At 48.4% G+C, this 14,539-nt stretch overlaps 1 protein-coding gene across 6 annotated transcripts in view; it reads right to left on the bottom strand.

The window, feature by feature from the left end:
• The window catches only part of BUB3 (BUB3 mitotic checkpoint protein), a 63,062-nt gene extending 49,639 nt beyond the window's left edge, over window positions 1-13,423 (bottom strand). The window contains exons 1-3 of one of the 6 annotated variants that reach the window (XM_029610600.1): window positions 13,267-13,423; window positions 11,640-11,854; window positions 28-97 (exon numbers count right to left, since the gene is read on the bottom strand). In XM_029610600.1, the coding sequence (XP_029466460.1) occupies window positions 28-97; window positions 11,640-11,834 (265 nt within the window). In that variant the 5' untranslated portion in view covers window positions 11,835-11,854; window positions 13,267-13,423. Of the gene's footprint in view, window positions 1-27; window positions 98-11,639; window positions 11,855-12,656; window positions 12,780-12,816; window positions 13,091-13,235 lie in introns of those variants that run through there. The other 5 variants (XM_029610601.1, XM_029610596.1, XM_029610597.1 and 2 more) reach the window with 5 other exon arrangements.
• Window positions 13,424-14,539: the final 1,116 nt, after the last annotated feature.

The following is a 14,539-nucleotide window of genomic DNA, read 5'->3' as shown; positions in this document are numbered from 1 at the left end:
CAAAACAATTAGTTCCAGCAAAATTACCTGCATCTGTGTTCAGATCATGCATCTTCAATTGAAGATCTAATCCCCCACTCCATGCATGGGTTGGGTCCTGTAAATTGAGACCAACAGTTCTGCATTACATGTTTAGAAACAGGAATGAAAATAGCAGAAGGGCATGAGGGTCTCAGTACTGATAAAGAATGAGATGATTTGGTACAGCTGTGTGTATGGTAGAGGTCAGGCAAACGTTATTTACATACACAAGGCTCCTGACAGTCATCTGACATTCTAAAGAAAGTTGTGCCTATTTGCATATAATTTTCCATCCCTCAACACTAAGTGCAAACCTTTCAGTCAAACATTTTCATTTTAAAACTGCTAATTTTTTTTCTCTCTCTTTCTCCATCTTGTTTTTAAATTTCCTTCTTAGGCATTCTTTACAATAAGGTACTGCAGAACATTTTATATACCAGCATCTGCGTCCTATTTCATTTACACGTGCAGACCATTCATGTGCATAAGATCTCCAAACCAGGAAGTTACACATCTAAAATTCCATTTTCCCAGCAGATTCAAATCTTGCTTGTCCCACTTAAAATGATTTGACCAAAATCACTAGGAAAGCATAGGAAAATTGGTTCTTACCTGTTAATTTTCATTCCTATAGTACTACAGATCAGTCCAGACTTCTGGGTTCATTTCCCCCTACCAGCAGATGGAGACAGAGAAAAAGCTTCTTTGACACCATATCTAAGCAACAGTGCCAAACTGCAGTTCCTCAATATATTTATATCAAAGCAAATAACAGCAAAAAACAAAAAAAACCACACACACCCCACAAAAAAAAACAAACATCGAGCCATTAAACTATAGTCAACAAGAGCATGGAATGCAACAGAGAACAATCTTACAGCTGAGTGGACAACTCTCCCCCTTCTCTGACTGGGCGGGCTCTAGACTGATCCGTGGTATTACAGGAATGAAAATAAGCAGGTAAGAACCAGTTTTCCTTTCCCTGTATGTACCCGGATCAGTCCAGACTCCTGGGATGTACCAAAGCTCCCTAGTCAGGGTGGAACCTGGAGAGTCCCGCTTACAGAACACTCTCGCCAAAGGAAGGGGTTGCCGGAGCCCCCACATCTAAGCGATAGTGCCTTGCGAGCGTATGCAGTGATTTCCAAGTCGCCACCCTGCAAATTTCTTGTGGAGAAAACAAGTTATTCTGCCCTTGAGGCCACTTGCGAACATGTGGAATGAGAACGCAACCCCTCCGGAACTAGACAACCCCCTGTGATATACATGGAAGAAATAGCCTCCTTCAACCATCGTGCAAAAGAGGCTTTAGAAGCCTTGGAACCTTTACTCGAACCACTCCACAACACAAAGAGGCGATCAGACCTAAAGCCATTCATAACCTCGAGGTAACGCAATAAGGCTCTCCATACATCTAAAGGTCTGAGCTCCCTCCCCTGAGGATCAGACGGCAATAAGGCAGGAAAGGCCGGAAGCTCCACACACTGATGGACATGAAATGCTGAAACCACCTTTGGTAAAAAAAAAAAAAAAAAAAAAAAAGGAAGATACTGTCCCGTAAGGAAACTCTGGATTCCGAAATTTGAAGGAAAGGATCTCGACAAGATAAAGTCTATAACTCAGAAATCCTAGCCAAACAAATGGCCACCAGAAAAATTATCTTAAGCGTCAAATTCTTCAGCGTAGCCCTTCGGAGCGGCTCGAAAGGAGCTACACACAGATCTAAGAACGAGATTAAGATTCCAGGACAGACAAGATTTCCGAACTGGAGAATGAAGATTCAACGTCCCCCTAAGAAAATGAACCACATCCAGATGAGTGGAACTGGAGGAGCCAATCTTGCCACAGAGAGCCCAGAGCAGCTACCTGCACCTTAAGAGAACTGAGAGATAATCCCTTGGCGAAGCCATCCTGCAAAAAAAAAAAAGATAACATTTCAGGAATTAAGGTCTTAAGTGGGCGAACTCCCCTGACTGTTACACCGGGACTCAAAAACCTTCCATACCTGAACATAAGACAGGTTAGTAGATTTCCTTCTAGACTAACAACGTGGTAACAAAAGAGTCCGGGTAACCTTTACTTTTCAAACGCCTCCTCTCAAAAGCCATGCTGCTAGACAAAAGCGAGCAGCCTGGTCGAAAAATATGGGACCCTGTTGAAGAAGGCGTGTTAGGTGGCCGAAACGAAGCGGGCATCCACCACCAGGTTGACTAGATCCACAAACCACGACTCCAGAGCCATCAGAATCACTTCGCCGCAATGCTTTTCGATGTGAAGAACCTTGCCCACCAGCGGTCAAGGAGGAAACACATACAAAAGAACCCCCTGAGGCCATGGTAGAACCAGAGTGTTGACCCCTTCGGGCCCATACTGCCTTCGGTGACTGAAGAACCAGAATGTCTTGGCATTCTAAGATGTCGCCATTAGGTCCACATGCAGCACTCCCCAATGATCTCTAATAACTGCATGGCTGACAATTCCCATTCGCCTGGATCCAAGTGCGTCCAACTCAAAAAGTCCGCCTAAACATTTTCTATTCCTGCTATGGAGATGCCACTAATAGCTCCAGATGTCACTCCACCCAGAGCACCAACCTCTGCGCCTCCAGAGCCACAGCCTGGCTCTTGGTTCCACCCTGTCGATTTATACACGCCATTGTCGCGTTGTACGAGAGAACTCGAACCGGAAAATTCCGTAGTAGCGGAACAACCTCCTTCAATGCCAAGTGAACCGCCCTGGCCTCCAGATGGTCTATAGACCACGCAGATTCTCTCATGGACCAGGATCCTTGGCCTGAATGAGGCTGAAACTGCTCCCCATCCAGAGAGACTAGCATCAGTAGTGATCACTATCCAATTCGGAACCATGAGATCCACTCCCCGAATGAGATTGGAAGTCTGAAGCCACCACGACAGACTCTCGCCAAACCCGAGAGAGAAAATCAGATATGATATTCCTTAGACACTGGCTTCCAGCGGGACAACAATGCTGTCTGTAGGGGTCTTGTATGGGAAAACACCCATGGAACCAAGTCCAGCATAGAGGCCATCGAATCGAGAAACTGTAAGTAGTCCCAGACCTTGGGCACTTATAACTGCAAAAACCAGATCTGGGCATTAAGTTTCAGGACTATCTTGGGAGAGAAAAACCCTGCCTATCAGAGTGTCGAACCGAGCCCCTAAATATTCCAAAGTTTGTGTTGGTGACAGTTGACTCTTGGTGTGATTTACTACCCAACCTAGAGACTGAAGAACTTCGAGAACACGATGAACAGATTTGCGGCACAGAATCTCCGACTTGGCTCTGATTAACCAATCGTCCAAATATGGGTGTACCAGAATACCCTACTTTCGAAGGAAAGCTGCCGCCGCCACCACCATCACCTTGGTGAAAGTCCACGATGCTGTGGAGAGACCAAATGGAAGGACCTGAAACTGAAAATGTCCCAATATCATGAAGCGGAGAAGACACGGAGAGTCCTGATGGATGGGAACATGTAGATAAGCCTCCATGATATCCAAGGAAGCCAGGAACTTTCTTTGTGCACAGCCGCTATGACTGATCTGAGGGTCTCCATCCTGAAGTGTGGCACCTTGAGCTTTGCATTGACTTTCTTTAAATCGAGTATCGGTCGAAATGAGCCCTCCTTTTTGGGGACCAGAAAATAAATGGAGTATCTCCCCTGACGGAGCTCCAACTGGGGAACCATATCACCACTCCTAAACGACATAACGGGTCTAGAGTCACGAACTGCTGACCGTTTCTCCGGATAGCCACATGGGGAAATTAGAAAAAGCTCTCGCACGGGATGAGTAAATTCTAAAATGTAGCCATTTCTCACCACGCTGAGAACCCACTGGCCCTGAGTGATCTTGGCCCACTGTCGTAAAACTGTTGTAAGCGATGACCTACAGCAGGAACAACCGAGTGGGACCAGCCTGGCATCATTGGGCAGACTTGACTCCTGCCGAGGAGCCACCAGCAGATCCCCTGAAGGATCTTCTGGCTCCACGAAAAGATTGTCCCCATGCCTGACCACGTGAAAAATATTGTCTCTGCGGCCCTGGCATACCCCGTGTAGGGCACAATCTTCTGTCGGACCGAAAACGAGACCTTGCCTGAAAAAAATCTTAGCCTTATCCTCGGGTAACCTGAGGACTTTGTCCTCTCCAAGAGACTGCATCAACTGCTCGAGGTCCTCGCCAAACAAGAACTTACCCTTAAAAGGCAAGTATGCCAGCTGCACGTTAGAGGAAACATCCGCTGCCCAACTGCAGAGCCAGAGCAACCTCTGGGCGGCCACTGCCGATGCCATCACCCTGGAAGAGGTACGCACCAAATCATAAAGGGCATCTGCACCATAAGCCACCCGCTCAGCTATGTCTGCACTAGACTGTGACAAGTTACTTTGAAGCTACTGTACCCATCGAAGACAAGCACGCTGCAAAAAAACTGGAACAAACCTCTGCACGCAACCCCAGGGACGCCACCTCAAAAATCTGTTTAAGATGCAATTTCATCTTATGATCCTCTACATCTTTTAACGCAACCGAACAAATCACCAGAACCGTGGTTTGCTTAGTCACAGCTGAAACAATTGTGTCTATCTTCGGGAGAGAAAAAAATTTCAAAGCTTTCCCATGGCTCTGCCAACCTTCAAACCGGAATCAGGAGTCCCCCACTCCGCTTCCACTAATTTCCTAACCAACTTGTGGTATGGGAAGGAAGTCTGAGAGCCCCACATGCCATCTAGGACTGGATCTTCAACTCCAAATCCTGGTCCTCCTGAAGCATCTTTACCCCCAGGACATGGAAAGCTAAGGGAAGCAAAACTTCAAACTCTTCCCTTTTAAAGAAGGTGGAGCACCTTAGAATCCTCCGCCTCTGAACAGAAGAGACAGGGTCATCCCCTTGACCCACATCCTTGGTAGCTGGAATAACCGGAGCTATCAGTGGCCTTGGCCAGACCCCAAACCAGAACCTGCAGGAGCTACGTTACCGTTCTGTTTCAACAGCCCCATCCGCATCACCCAGCGGGCCAAAAAATCAAACCCTGCACTGAGGAAACCGTACTACAGGGCATCGCAGACCTCCTGCCCCCCCCCCCCCCCCCCCCGAGGGTCCCTCAATGGGCTGGACTGGCGAAGTCTGCGGCTGTGGAGGTTCCCAAGCCACCTTTTGTCTGACCAAATAGGCATCATGCAATAACAAAACGTCTATGGAAAACAGCCTCCCTGCACCAAAACCAGCATCATCTGGCTGAAAAACTCTGAGCTGCCGATTTTCCTCCCCTTCTAGTCCTCCCTGCCCATTCCCCAACCCGGAACGGACTGGAGACAAAACATGGAGGACCCTCCTCCCCGGCAATGTGAAAACTACGGTGGCAAAATCCAAGATGGCCGCCACTCCCGCACTGACCATATGAGGTAAAAATGTAGAAGAAACAGTCGCAGCAGGCCATAATGCTACCAAAACCCGTCACTGCTTAGCGGCAGAAGGAGTAATAGAACAGCCTTCCCCACCGTCGGCACAGTCTGCACAAAGCCCCGACCTATTAAGATGGACCATATCTGAGCCGCATGCCCTGCCAAGAGCCATAAGAGAAATTAACCACTTTCCCCAAACTAAAAAATTATACTCACCGTGAAACAGTCGCAAGGATCCCCCAAAAAACTACCAGAGCCCCCGAAAAAGCTCCTAAGGGGAAGAAGCCACCCGCCTGTAGAGCTGTGCTCCGGTGCAAAACACTTTTTTTTTTTTAAATTAGCTTTACTGAAACAAAAAAAATAATCTGCCCTGAAATATAGGCAAAAGATGTAACAGAGTAAAGAAGCCTGCAGCTGCCTCAGTGGCCTCGTGAAGGGAGGGATTCTGGACAACCAGATTTACACCTCACAGGCACACAGACCAAGCACATAGAAGGGCCCCAAACCCCAGCTCGGCCGCCTCAGCCAGACAGGGCAGTTCAAAGATTCTAAAAAAAAAAAAAAAAAATTTAAGTAAACCCCCGGAAGGCTCAAAAGAAAAAAAATTAGCTGAAAAAATTATCAAACTGCAGGATTCACACCCTCTGCCACCTGCTGGAGGCAGAGAAATACTGAGCAACTGCAGGGGGCACTGTTGCTTATATACGGTGTCAGCGAAGCTTTTTCCTCTATCTCCACCTGCTGGCAGGGGGAAATGAACCCAGGCGTCTGGACTGATCCAGGTACATAAGGGAATTCTAGTTGCCTCAAACCTATTTAGACTATATGCTCTGAGGCAGGAACTTGTATCTGAAAATTTTTATAAACCACCTCAAGCTAAAATTGGAAAGGCAAAAAATCCAACCACATTTGTCCCATAAGCATCTTCCCAACTCCCACATTCACTAACACATAGGAAAATTGGTTCTTACCTGCTAATTTTTGTTCCTGTAGTACCACGGATCAGTCCAGACAGTGGGTTGCGCCTCCTGTCCAGCAGATGGAGCCAGAGAAAAACTGAAAGGGCATCCCATATAAGGACAGTGCTCACCCTGCACCCCTCAGTATAAGCGTTATCAAAGCAGAAAAAACAAACGCAAATCCAACCAGAATAAGATCAAGCAAGTAACAAAACCAGCTCTATTTACTACCCCTTTGCCGTCTCCTTGCTGGATTAGACCTGAACTTTAAAATTTACGCAGATGATATACAGTTTACCATACCTTTTACAGATTCCTGAACTAAAACCTTGTCCCTATTACATCTATATCTATCAACAATAAAAACATGGCTTTCCCACAACAGGTTGAAATTAAACACAACAAACCAGAATTAATTTACTTATCAACTGTACCTGACTCAACCCAGCAACTTTCACTTTCCAGAATCAAACCATTCACATAAAACCTCATGCAAAAAACCTGGGTATAGTAATAGATTCTGACTGACCACATATCCAAAATTGTAAAAACATCTTTCTACAAAATTTACATGTTAAAAAAGCTGAAACCACTTCTTCCGAATAATCACCCAGGCTCCAATCCTATCCTCACGAGACTATTGTAATTCACTGTACCTTGGCTTACCTCAATCCACTATACAACCTCTACAGTTAATACAAAACGCAACTGCAGGAATGTTATGTAATGTATCCCGGAGAGACCACATCACCCCTATTTTACAACACCTGCACTGGCTTCCAATTTCATATCGTATAATGTATAAAATTTTGTCTACAATACACAACCTACTCTACAATACTAACTCTATCTGGCTATGTTCATTATTAAGAATCTACAGACCGACTAGACAACTCCGTTCCCTTGACAAATGCATTTTAGAAGTACCATCAATAAAATCCGTCAGTTTAGCTTTGACTCGTAAGCGAGCATTCTCTGTAGCCGGCCCAATACTGTGGAACTCACTCCCAGAACATATCCGACTGACAGCTAACCGTACAGAATTTAAGAAACTATTAAAAACTCACCTTTTCACCCGTGCATACAATTTATACTACAGTTTATCATTATGTTTGTCAATATAATTGTCTATCCCAAAAATTTTAATTTGTTTGTATTTATGTATTGCTTAATTATGTATGTGTGATTATGTAAACAGCCTAGACGGAGAGTTCCTACCCATTGTGCAGTATATAAAACTTTTAAATAAAATATGAGAACATGGAACAGTACAAGAAAAATCAGCTCTTGTCTATGTGTTAGATACATCCGATGCCAAATCATCATGTTACATCAAAATTCTGCAAGGAAGAAGGCATTCTCCAGAGCTGAAAAGGAAAAAAACTACGAGCAGACTGACCAAAGAAATACGGGAGGGAGTCTGGACTGATCCGTGGTACTACAGGAACGAAAATTAGCAGGTAAGAACCAATTTTCCTTTCCCTGTATGTTCCCAGATCAGTCCAGACAGTGGGATGTACCAAAGCTTCTCTAAGTAGGGTGGGACTGAGACACAGTCCCACTCGGAGCACATGTCTGCCAAAGGAACCAAAAACTGGCACCTGAACGTCAAGACAATAATGCAGAGCAAAAAGTATGCATGGATTTCCAGGTAGCTGCTCCGCAAATTTCCTGAGGAGAAACCAACTGGCTCTCTGCCCAAGACGTAGCCTGCGAACGAAGAGAATGGGCTTTTAGTCCCTCCAGAACTGGCCGGCCCCGACAAAGATATGCCGATGCGATCACCTCCTTTAGCCAGCAAGCACGGTGGCTTTAGAGGCCTTCTGACCTTTATGAGGACCACTCCATAAAACAAAGATTGGAGACTCTGAAATCATTAGTAACCTGCAAGTACCGAGAGAACATGCTTAACATCCAAGCGTCTGAGATCAGCACCCGACGTGCCAGCAATATCCTCCGTAGAGAAGGCAGGGAGCTCCACCGATTGATTGACATGAAAGGAGAAAAATACCTTTGGCAGAGAAGGGACAGTCTTTAGAGAAACGCCCGAATCAGAGAATTGCAGGAAGGGCTCCCGGCAGGAAAAAAAGCCTGCAGCTCAGAAACCCTCCTGGCTGAGCAAATAGCCACGAGGAACACAGTCTTAAGCGTGAGGTCCTTGAGCGTGGCCCGACGGAGAGATTCAAAAGGTGCCACACAGAGAACCCGTAAGACCAGGTTAAGATTCCAAGACTGGCAAGTAGCTGTGACCGGCGGATTCAAATGTTAAGCCCCTTAAGAAATCAGACATCCGGATGGGCAGCCACCGATTAACCGTCCAGCCTGCCCAAGAGGGAGCAGAGCGCCGAAACCTGAACATAAGAACATGCCATATCGGGTCAGAACAAGTTTCCATCAAGCCCAGCATCCTGTTTCCAACAGTGGCCAATCCAGGCCATAAGAACCTGGCAAGTACCCAAAAACTAAGTCTATTTCATGTTACCGTTGCTAGTAATAGCGGTGGTTATTACCTAAGTCAACTTAATTAATAGCAGGTAATGGACTTCTCCTCCAAGAACTTATCCAATCCTTTTTTAAACACAGCTATACTAACTGCACTAACCACATCCTCTGGCAACAAATTCCAGAACCCGCAAGGAGTTGAAAGACAACCCTTTAGAGAGTCTGTTCTGAAGGAAGGAAAGAACCAGAGAGACTGGGACCCTGCACATCAATACCCCAAAAATGCTCCAAACCCGAACATAAGAAAGATGTCAAAGTTTTACGGGCCCGTAACAGCATGAAAATCACTTCCTCCTTGTAGCCCCCTCTTCCTCAGCAGCTGCTGCTCAAAAACCAGGCCACAAGACAAAAGCGATCTGCCTCATCTAAAAATACCGGACCTTGTCGTAGGAGGTTGTGGAGGTGAGCGAGACGAAGAGGACCGTCTGATGCAAGATTCACAAGGTCCGCAAACCACGGTCTCAGAGGCCATTCCGGCGCTATGAGAATGACCAGCCCGTGGTGAAGTTCTATCCTTCTGAGAATTTTTCCCAGCAGAGGCCAAGGAGGGAATACGTAAAGGAGCATCCACGCCCTCCGAGCAGTGTTCTCTCCTACGGCTGAAGAATCGAGGAGCCTTCGCATTCTTCAGGGTGGCCATCAAGTCCAAGTGGGGGACCCCCCACCTGCGGACTAGATCCATCGCCTCGTCTGTCAACTCCCACTCTCTGGGGTCGAGATGCTGACGACTGAGGAAGTCTGCTTGAACATTCTCTTTTCCTGCAATGTGGGAAGCTGCCAGGTGGTCCAAATGGCGCTCCGTCCAAGCGAATTGGCTGGTCTCCAGGGCTACCAGGCAATTGATGTAAGCTACCGTAGTGGCATTGTCGGAGAGGACTCACCACTTTGCGATGGTCGAACTGCCTGGGCCTCCAGACGATTGATGTGCCATTTGGATTGGATCGGAGACCAAGAGCCCTGCGTCGATTGAGAATGACAAACTGCTCCCCAGCTGGAGAGGCTGGCATCCATCGTCACGACAATCCACTGGGGAGTCTCCAATGGCATGCCCCTCGACAGGTGGTCAAGAGAGAGCCACTGTTGCGTCCAGTCTCAGATTGCTTCAACCTTTGTGCCTCACCTTTTTCTCAGCTCTCCCCGCTAGCCTTGGGAAGATGGCTACCGCTGCATCTGCAAGCCGCTCTCTCCGGCGTCCCTGGAACGGCTATGGCAAAGCCTCATGCCATGTTTCTCCTAAGGGCCTCCTAGGGTGCACGCGCGTGCGTCACCCACGTCATGGTAGGAACCTCGGGGACGTCCCCCTCGAGTGACATCACGCCATCCAGGCATTTAGCCTGCGCTTGTTTGCTAGCTCATTGACGGGCCGATACAGTAAGGTGCGGTAGAAAGAGGTGCGTTAGTGCCCGGCGCACCCGCGTTTGCCGCACGCACAGTTCAGATCACCTACCGCTCGATACTGTATTTAAATGGCATGCAAATGCAAGCTGCGTCCAACGCGCATCCATGAAGCGCAATCCATTTTACTGTATAGGCGCTGTATATATATATATATATATATATATATATATATATATATATATATATATATAGTGATGTCAGCTTTGCTCCATCTCCATCTGCTGGTAGAGGTGCATAATCCATTGCTTTTGGATTCACCTATCTGTATGCTGAGTTTTTGCTTCCATAAGCTTTTTTTTTTTTTTTTTTTTTTTTTATAAACTCTTTGCCTTCCTTATCAATGCTTTGCATCTGATCTGCCAGTGCTTATGCTGTTTCCTTCATTCATATCCTTTTTCCATTTCTTGAAAGATGTTTAGATTTTATAGCCTCACACTCCTCACCTTTTAACCATGCTGGTAGTCATTTAGCCTTCTTTCCACCTTTTCTAATGCATGGAAAACATCTGCTCTGGGCTTCCAAGATGCTATTTTTAAACATCCATGCCTGAGCTAAACACCTAACCTTTGCAGTTCCTTCTTTTCAGTGTTTTCCTAACCATTTTCCTCATTTTACCAGAGTCATCTTTTGGAAAGTTAAATGCTATTGCAGTAATTTCTTTTTCGTGCTCTCAATTAAATCAAATGTGATAATGCTGTGATCACTATTGCCAAGTGGCTACGACACTTACCTCTCGCCCCAAATCCTGTGTTCCTCTAACAGCAAGGTCTAAAATAGTTTCCCCTCTTGTTGGTTGTTGTACCAGCTACTCTATGAAGCAGTCATTTATTACATCCAGGAACTTTACCTCTCTAGCAAGTCCTGATGTAACATTCACCCAGTCAGTACTGGGGTAAGTGAAACCACCCATTACTGTACTGCTGGTTTTGTTAGCTTCCCTAATTTTAGCATTTTTTGTCTGTCAGTTCATTCTGGCCAAGTGGATGGTAATACACCCCCACTATTATTTTATTCCCATTTTCACCTGGAATTTGTACCCATAAAGATTCAACATTGCATTGTTTCCTGCAGAACTTTTATCCTGTTTGACTCAATGCTCTCTTTAACATACAGTTCATATGAACAGTACTAAAGACAAGAAAGCATGTGACAAGCACAGGGGACCTCTGAGGGAGCAGTAATGCTTGTACAGCTGGACAGTTGGTGTTGATGAGTAGACTAGACAGACTAAGGTGTTTTTCAGCTGTCATGTTTCTAATAAAACCGTTTGATAATTCTGCAGCACTGCAAGAAAAATCTTAAGCTATGTGTCTAATTACTATATGGCACTTACATAAAACGCACAGTCCAATACTGGGCCTGCATGCTGGTACTTCAGCCGCATGGAGTTAGTGGGGACATCATACAGACGAACAGAGGTGTCCCAAGAGGAAACCAGCAAAAACTGAGAAGTATTGGGGCTGAACTTGACTGCTGAGATTCCATCCTCTGGAGGCTGGTTTAATTTAAATTCATTGGATCCAGTCATCTAGATAAAAATAAATATAGCTGGTAAAAAAAAAGAGGTTAGTATTTGGAGAACTGTAGGTAAGAAGCAAGCACTTGTAATAGGGCATCTAGCATGCTGGTTTGTGAACAGACTGCCCCATTAACAGGTCTGAGCGCTGCTTTATAGAGATCTATACAAGGCAGGTGTAAAATATAGTCATGTGTTCTTTGTTGCTGACTTTTTAGGAGGAACAGTGAATTTCTCTCTTAAGGAGGAGTTTAGAATTATTTTTACATCCTTAGTAGGCTACTGTAATCCATTATTCCTGGGCCATCCTGATACTATTGAAACCAGTGCAAAATGGGAGCATTTGGGCTCATTACATCAGTAATTCCCAACTTTTTTGGTCTTGTGGCACATCCAGCAAAGGGTTCACTTAATCATGGTAGACCACCCTCATTTTTTCTTCCCTCCCCACCCCCAGGCATCATCACCTTCTCCCCTAGTATCACCATCCCTTCCTCAACCCCTGCTCTGACCACCACCTTCCCTTTCTTTCAACCCCCCTCGCATCAAGTTCCCCTCTCTTTCCCACATCCTATCCTCCTCTACCTACTCTCCCTCCAGCCCCCCCGGCACATTCAGCAGCCCCTAGTGTGGCCTATGCCCTGGAACCGGCAGAGCCTGCGAGCAGCTCTCAGCCGGTGCTGCCGCCCTGTAATCCGGACTGCGGGGCAGCGGCAGATAAACGCGGCTCTTCCCAACATAAAGTGAAGACAAGCGCTGCAGTCCGGGAACCGGGCACCTCTGCTGCTTTCCCAAGTAACACACTTTCAGACTTTAAATACCAGGCACGGTTACCAGCATCTCACACAGCAAAGGCAGGCGCCTGAAGCTCCCCGAATCCCGACTGCAGGAAACTGCAAGGAATAAAAGAAAGCGGGCCCTGCACTGCGCAACGCCCGCAGGCTTCAGGCTGAAAGCAGCAGCGCTTTTTAAGCCGCCGTCTGCAGTACTTTACCGGGACGCTTTGAATGTGGCGGGCGGGCTGCCCTGATTAACCCGAAGGGGGACCTGCATGTTAACCTTTGCTCTCCACGTTTCCTGGCTTTGGAAAACGCCTCCGGGATTTAGCGGCCGGGGAAAACGCCCCTTAGCATGAAGGGGGGGGGGGGGGAGTGGTGCATCCCCTCCCCGCTGCATAGGTTTGGGGAGGGGCTCGGCCAGGCCCATACGGTCCGCGCGCGCCCCACTCCCACCGGGCGTTACTTCCCCGCCGGCAGTTAAAGACAGAACAGGGGCGCGCGCCCTGCGCTGGCACGCATGCGCTCTCCGGCCCTGCGCGGGCCCCACACACCGCTTGCAAACCGGAAAATCAGCAGCGCCGGGCCCAATACTTGCGGCGGCTGCTGCTGCTGCTGCTCCAGGACCTCCTCCCACCTCTCTCTCTCTCTCTCTCTTCCACCCTCACCTCCCCGGCACGATAATCTCCTCCGGTGCGCAGGAAAACGGCGCGTCTTATCCGTGGCTCTGCCGAGTTTGAACTGCCCGAAGTCAGTAAGTCCCGCGAGATGACAGGGATGTGCGGAATTCAAACTTCAGACTGAGCGGACGGAAGTGGCGTCAGTGTCCGCGCGCGCGAGATTGTCCTGCCAATAAAGTTCTATGACCCTGAATCACTCCCTGAGAGGCAGCGGTCACAGTCACTCGAGGAAGGCTGGGTCCCGGGCTGCGGGTGCTCCGCCCCCCTCTCTGCCCGCAGGCCGTGGCTGGGTCCGGGCCCCGGGCTGCGGGTGCTCCGCCCCCCTCTCTATCCCCGGGTCCGGGAGAGGCCTGGGCCCCGGGATGCGGGTGCTCCGCCCCCCTCTCTATCCCCGGGTCCGGGAGAGGCCTGGGCCCCGGGCTGCGGGTGCTCCGCCCCCCTCTCTGCCCGCAGGCCGCGGCTGGGCCCCGGGCTGCGGGTGCTCCGCCCCCCTCTCTATCCTCGGGTCCGGGAGAGGCCTGGGCCCCGGGCTGCGGGTGCTCCGCCCCCCTCTCTGCCCGCAGGCCGCGGCTGGGCCCCGGGCTGCGGGTGCTCCGCCCCCCTCTCTATCCCCGGGTCCGGGAGAGGCCTGGGCCCCGGGCTGCGGGTGCTCCGCCCCCCTCTCTGCCCGCAGGCCGCGGCTGGGTCCGGGAGAGGCCTGGGTCCCGGGCTGCGGGTGCTCCGCCCCCCTCTCTGCCCGCAGGCCGCGGCTGGGTCCGGGAGAGGCCTGTCATAAGGGACACTTCAGTCAGATTACTTCTGGGGGAATTCAGCAAAATAACAATTTACATGACAGTCTTTAAATAATTACATGAGTGATTACATTTTAAATTAATACAGAAAAAAGTTATTACTTAGAGATGCAGAATTTTAACTATTTTGAGCAGAATTTCCCTAGAAATTCACTGCTAGTGTCCCTTCCTCTCGCTCTCCCTACTCCCCTGGCCACTTTGCCCTCTCAGGCCCCAACTCCTCCACCTGCCAGTATCTCTCCCCTCCACCTCTAGACTCAACTCCTTCCACTCTATCGCCAGTCCCAGAGTTTAACCCTGGACTCAGTACTGCCCCTCACACAGGCTCCCTCTCTCACACACATGCTCCCTCTCTCTATTACACATATACACACCCTCATACAAGGTCCCTGATTCTCCCGCACACACACACATCCCCTCATACAGGGCCCTCTCCCTTGCATACACACCCACACAAGCTCCCTTTCTCA

This window comes from Rhinatrema bivittatum, chromosome 7, assembly GCF_901001135.1.
Source record: "Rhinatrema bivittatum chromosome 7, aRhiBiv1.1, whole genome shotgun sequence".
NCBI classification, from domain to species: domain Eukaryota; kingdom Metazoa; phylum Chordata; class Amphibia; order Gymnophiona; family Rhinatrematidae; genus Rhinatrema; species Rhinatrema bivittatum.
This window is presented reverse-complemented; position numbering and strand designations above follow the sequence as displayed.